The sequence below is a fragment of the Nematostella vectensis genome, chromosome 2, assembly GCF_932526225.1.
Source record: "Nematostella vectensis chromosome 2, jaNemVect1.1, whole genome shotgun sequence".
In the NCBI taxonomy this organism is placed as follows: domain Eukaryota; kingdom Metazoa; phylum Cnidaria; class Anthozoa; order Actiniaria; family Edwardsiidae; genus Nematostella; species Nematostella vectensis.
In genome coordinates, this window is record NC_064035.1 from 18,553,978 (window position 1) to 18,559,765 (window position 5,788).

The following is a 5,788-nucleotide window of genomic DNA, read 5'->3' on the forward strand; positions in this document are numbered from 1 at the left end:
TGTTTTGGATCTGGCCACGACTAGTGGAGGGGAGGGTCCGTCCCAGCTTTCGCGCGGCCAGTAAACGCTGCGAGCAGGCTAGGTATTACTATGAATAAATATCACTATAATTTATTATAAATCGGCCATAGCAGTTAGTTTTACATACATACTGCACATCACAATATTTTCTAACTTCCTCCAAAGTTTTTGCTCATTCTGTTGTAAGAATCATTTATCATACCTACTACTATAGAACAGCTATATTTGCAACATTCAAAAAGAATGGACGTTGCATGGGCGTGTCTAGAGATAAACGCAGGGTGGGGTCTAGATTAGAAACCAACTGACCAAGGATCAATTAAATTCAAATCGGCATCCTTAGCTCTGGTAATACGTCACTAGATCAATCTAGAAACTTTTCTATCCAAATACACACAAAATTAACTGTTTTTTTACGATAGTCGACAAAAGCGTAAACTGGAGTTGAACTCATCTCGTCACATGAACACCCGCCTGCGTTTGTGTAAACATATCTCCACACCGTTAAAAAGAGGGAGTATTTGTTTTCTGACTTTTTTTCTTTTTGTAAAAAAAAGCTAAATAGTACAAGTATCGTGACTTAAAAAATAACATAAAAACTCTCACAATAACTTTAATTCTGATCTACTTACTCGAAACTTCTGCCAGCCTTGTATCTGTTATGTCTTTGTCAAATCAAAATTGAATCGAATAAGCCTTCAGACGGCAAAGTTGTCTAAATTTCTGTTGACCACGCCCAAAGCGCCCTCCCTTAGGGTTAAAATCGATTTTGAAGACGATCACCCCCGTCTGTTTTTATCGGAGTCCCTGCCCCCACGGGCCAGCAATTTACCCTGCGTTCACCCTGCCTTTCAATTTACACCGTCCGCGAGATCGAACTGATGGAATCCAACAAAACAACCATCCGGCCTTCCAATAAAGACTGGGGTTTTCTCAGCTTCCAGCACGCGAGCTTCCTAATGCTTGACTTTTACTCGCTCCTTGATAAATTCGTCTACCGTTTGGGCCCTGTCAAATGGACACGGACTCGCTTTACTTAGTGAAAGGACGACGGACTCCCTAAAACCAATTCTTAATTCTTTTCAAATTTCTCACTATTTTATCGACATCTATGTGGACATGCTAAGAAATCAAAAGAAGGTCGTGGTCCTTTCAAAGAGAATTTGAAGGCCTGTTGGGTGCGGAAGGCAAATCAGTAACTAGTAGATAGAACATCTATAACAGGAAGATGGTTTGGGCTATTTACTATATTATTTTAAGTTGCATTAATTGAGATTTATTTTAATAGAGCTTCAGGTCTTCGGCATTAATCGTTTTCGAGGTTTTAAAGCAAACAAGGACTGATTTGATTAACTACTCTTAAGTTTCAAATTTTTTTTTTCAAGTTTCGTTCTCGTTTATAATACAAAAATTTCCAACATTTTTAACTTGGCTATTCAGGGTCAAGATGCAGGTATACAATATAAATATACACCCTGCATGTCATCTAATTCTATTATTTCAGACAATTATCGTCTAGCAGTTGTCAAATGTCGTCTAAGGAGTTCAAATTTCCCGTGTGATAATTATAGTAAAAGGCCTAACCTCAAGGCTTGCTACACGCCGAATCCCCCCACCGCCCCCCCCCCCCCCCCCCACCTACGTTCTCTGGGCTCGAATAGACAAAAGACAGATAGTTCATGTTTTGTTTTCCTTGGGGATATAGAACCTAGGTGATGTTTCTAACCTCAAAACACGTGTCAAGGTTTAATGCTTCAGAAGAGTAAGTCTAGTCTGTGATGGGATTAATTTATCAAACGACGTTAAGCTGGTATCTGGTGTTCACCTTAATACACTAGAACTTGTCGTATTATTGGCGAACATGTCATCTTTTAACCACTTGAGTCGGCCGTTTTAAAGCCTGAGTCAACAGGGGTCAGTATGGTAAATTTGCACACTGAGGGAATTGGGTCTGGAGAAATAAGAAATTACAGCCATACAGTATCCTATCATTTTAAAGAGAACGCTAAAAAAGTTATAATGATTAGGAGTTGCCCCAAGTAAATTTATTAAAAAGAGGACAAAATAAGGACTCAAAGGCGGTTTAAAAAACAAACAAGGAAGCAATCGTTCGATTAACTACTCATAACAATTTTCAAGTCGAAATTAATTTCCGTTAGAAAAAAGCGTTTTCCTTTTAAACAAAGAAGAGAAAACAATTGTCATCAAGCTATGTGTGAAATTCGAGCGAAAACCGTTATCCAGTTATCACTTTGACATAAATCATACATCATTTCACGAATATGGCATTGTTTTTTTTTTTATTTTTTCAGCGTTCACCTGACACGTTGACACACGCATGAGACACACTGTAATCGCCGCTACCATCAAAACAAAAAACGACGGAAGGAAATTGTAAATATTGCTCGTAAGAAGCCTATTTAATTTTGCGCCCGATTGTAAATATCTCAGCTGCCGCTATCTAATCGAATTCATACAGGATAACGGATGGGAAAGAGCTTACATACAGTAGTGCAATCGATTTAAGCACTTGTGGCACAAGCTTTACTGGCGATTCAACCAGATTATCCATCCTGCAGGGTTGGGAAGTCTCCAGTCCTAATGATAAGACTGGTGGTCACTCGAAGATGTATAGGAGGCTTAGGATGTAGAAGGGTTTTAAGAAGGAAGAGCTGCTTCCAGTGAATATTATTTCCATCGCTTCGTCGTGTCTCCAACAATGACCGGTGTTATGGTGGAGTCTGTGGCGAACTCTACCCTTCGCGTGTATTATTCCAAGGAAGCCTCCATCGTCCAAGCAACATCTCTAGCAGTGATAATGATGGTAGCAGTGATCGGCAATACTCTCAATATCATTATTGTCTACAGGAACTATTCTATGCAAACGCCGCGATATCTCTTTATTATAAACATGGCGTGCGGCGACCTCGGTGTGGCACTTCTCTCGATGCCATTTTCACTCATCGCCAGTATTTCACGGGACTGGGTTCTTGGTTCGTCGTTTTGTCAACTACACGGCTTTCTAGGCTCGTTCTTTTTCTGCGTGTCAATATTCACGCTAACGATTATGAGTATTGAGCAGTATTACGCACTGGTGCGACCGTTATCTCGGGCAATCACTATCCGTCGCGCCTGGGGAATGATGTTTGCCGTTTGGGCGCTCAGCGCGGTTATCTCCATTGAGCCTATTTTCGGATGGGGACACTTTGACTATAATTCCAGCACGCTTTCATGCGGTGTGGCCTTTCCCCGTCGGTTATCTGAACGCTTATATCTTTTTCTTCTGGTAATGATAGCCTTCGTTACGCCATTATTTATCATGGGTTATGCTTATATAAGGATTTTCGTGGCAGTGCAAAAACACACAACTCGAATCGCAAAATACACAAGTGGCGGACTTGAAGTGATCAGGCTTCAGCGGCGTATTACGTTTACTCTACTCCTTGTTCTCTTTGTATTTCTATTCTGCTGGTCACCATTTGTGACACTGATAGCGCTAGCGAATCAAACATCGAACGTGTCGCATCTGCCATATGGACTAGGGGTAGCCGCCTATTGGTGTGGCTTCTTCAACTCGTCCATCAACCCTATCATTTTTGTAATTCGCAATGAAAGATTTCGGGAGGGTTATGTGGAGATGTTAGGGGCTGTATGGGAATCGTTAAGGTGTTGTCTGTGTAAAGCACCCGTTTGGTTAAAACCTAAGCGATTTCGGCGGACGTGGTATCTTCGGCAGTCCATCAGACATAGCGGACCACCAGTTGCTTTGGGTTCCGTGAACGAGCCACATGAACTAATCAACGAAGAACCGTGAACTTTGGTTAAATCGAAGACAACAATACACTCGAGAACAGATTACACCAATATTTTCCCTTGATACTGCAGGAATTACGATAGTCTTTAACTTGTAATTAAAGCAGAAAATAAATTAAAAGTAAAGGCATCGTGTAAAAATACCAAGCCAACTTCCTCCTTTAACTCATGTGGGTGGCATTGCAAATCAATAATAGATGGGTAACTAATTTATACAAGGAACAAAACCAGACAAGTGCATAAACTTATGTCCTGATAGCCAAGGCGCCACAATAGTATGCAATATTTTATCATTCTCAGCATTTCCGAAAGAAACTTGTGAAAACATCTTTTTAAGTAATGCTCCGTGTAACAACTACGGTGAATCGATAGGTCCTGCGGCAATAGGGGTTCGTTATCTTTTTAACTAATCTAATTAATATTGCTATGCTTATTGGTTCAAGACGCTCTGCCCGCCAAATTTGAACTTTGGAGTCACATTTCTCTGAAATAAGTGCTCTTGCACTCATATTTATTAGGGGGCTTAGGTTCGAAGTAAGAAAGCTTTCAACCTTTGCATTTTTGCTAAAATCGTATGTTCGGAGCATGGAGAAATCCCTTTCGGATATCTGCTAATAGCTTTTTATACTTCACTTATTACAATTTTGCGCTTTGTCTCTTGCCAAAGCAAACATTCCGCTGGCTCTACGTGTGAAAATACGGTCTCACATTTCCAAAAGCCTGTTAGTGCGGTAGAATTTAGCTTTCCAAAGAAAGTCACTTTTTCTTTCAAAGATTTTTGACAACGATTTTCATGTTAAGATTGACAACTAAAATGATTCACGCCTTTAAATAAAGTTACCAATTTTGCTTTATTCGATCCTCAATACAACTATTATCGCATACAAGCCACAGCAATAAAGTTAACTGGAATTCACAGTAGTAGCAGTCCTCTAATTGTTATTTCATCGACTCAGACAGAACGCACAATATTTTCTTAAAACAAGCCGCAAGCAAGGTTTATTCCATAAGCTCATTGATGAAGTCGAGAGTGTCCAGCTTATAATCGGGGTCTCCGTCTTCGATACATAGTAGGCCATGAAACTCACGGAAAATTTCTGCGAAGAAATTGTAATTCTTCTGGCTCCAGACGGGCTGCATTTATATTCACTATTTCTTTCAGCTTTTTGCATCCGCATAAGCATTCCACTGCTCTTACTGACAATTGCGGGTTATTGCTGATATTTATATTTTACAATTTTCTAAAAAAAATATCTTCGCTTCACCAAACGCCGTATCTTCTACTTCAATGCATCGTTCTATGTCCTTTAGTTCTATGTCTCTTAGTTTAGTTGATGCTTTCATGAGTCGTACAGCATCAACTGATGACGGCAAAATTTGCCCTAGTGCAGAGGTTTCCTCAATGTCCTGTAAAAAAAGTACACACAAACTTAAGATTCCTTCTCAACTTCATTTCTTGAATATCAGAACTTATAAAAAATACAAGGCAACTACAGTCAACTCCCTCAGAAGCAAACACGTCAGGAACTAAAAACAGTGTTACAAGGGCTGTCAGCTAATGAAAATAAAGAAAGACATTGTTTGAATGGAAAGGAAGACAAAACCCTGCATTTTGTTAAGTTATCCGCTTACAATTCTTTCACTTAGACGGGAGTTTGCTGTACCTCAATTTCAGGGTGTCAAACCCCAGGATGTTTCGCTACATTCAAGGAATACATTCGGGCTTGTTGGTATTTACATTTCACCCAGCTTATAAATCAGGCTCACATAACTTATATTTACATATTCACATCGTAAACTCAAATGACAACTTCCCGTAATAAAACTCTTTTAGTAAAATAGAACGAGTAAAATATTTTGTTCCCTTCTGAACCAATTATTTGTCTCTCAAGTACTTATTGACCTATGAATTTTTTACCTGGAATGGTTCAACGCGGCTTCAGCAGCAGCGCTG

At 39.7% G+C, this 5,788-nt stretch overlaps 1 protein-coding gene across 1 annotated transcript; it reads left to right on the forward strand.

Annotated features, from left to right (window-relative positions):
• Nucleotides 1-1,697: 1,697 nt before the first annotated feature.
• Nucleotides 1,698-5,300, forward strand: LOC5509090 (octopamine receptor 1). The gene has a single exon (XM_001629569.3). It carries the CDS (start codon nucleotides 2,741-2,743, stop codon nucleotides 3,833-3,835), a length of 1,095 nt encoding a protein of 364 aa, XP_001629619.2. The 5' UTR covers nucleotides 1,698-2,740; the 3' UTR covers nucleotides 3,836-5,300.
• The last annotated feature ends 488 nt before the right edge of the window (nucleotides 5,301-5,788 follow it).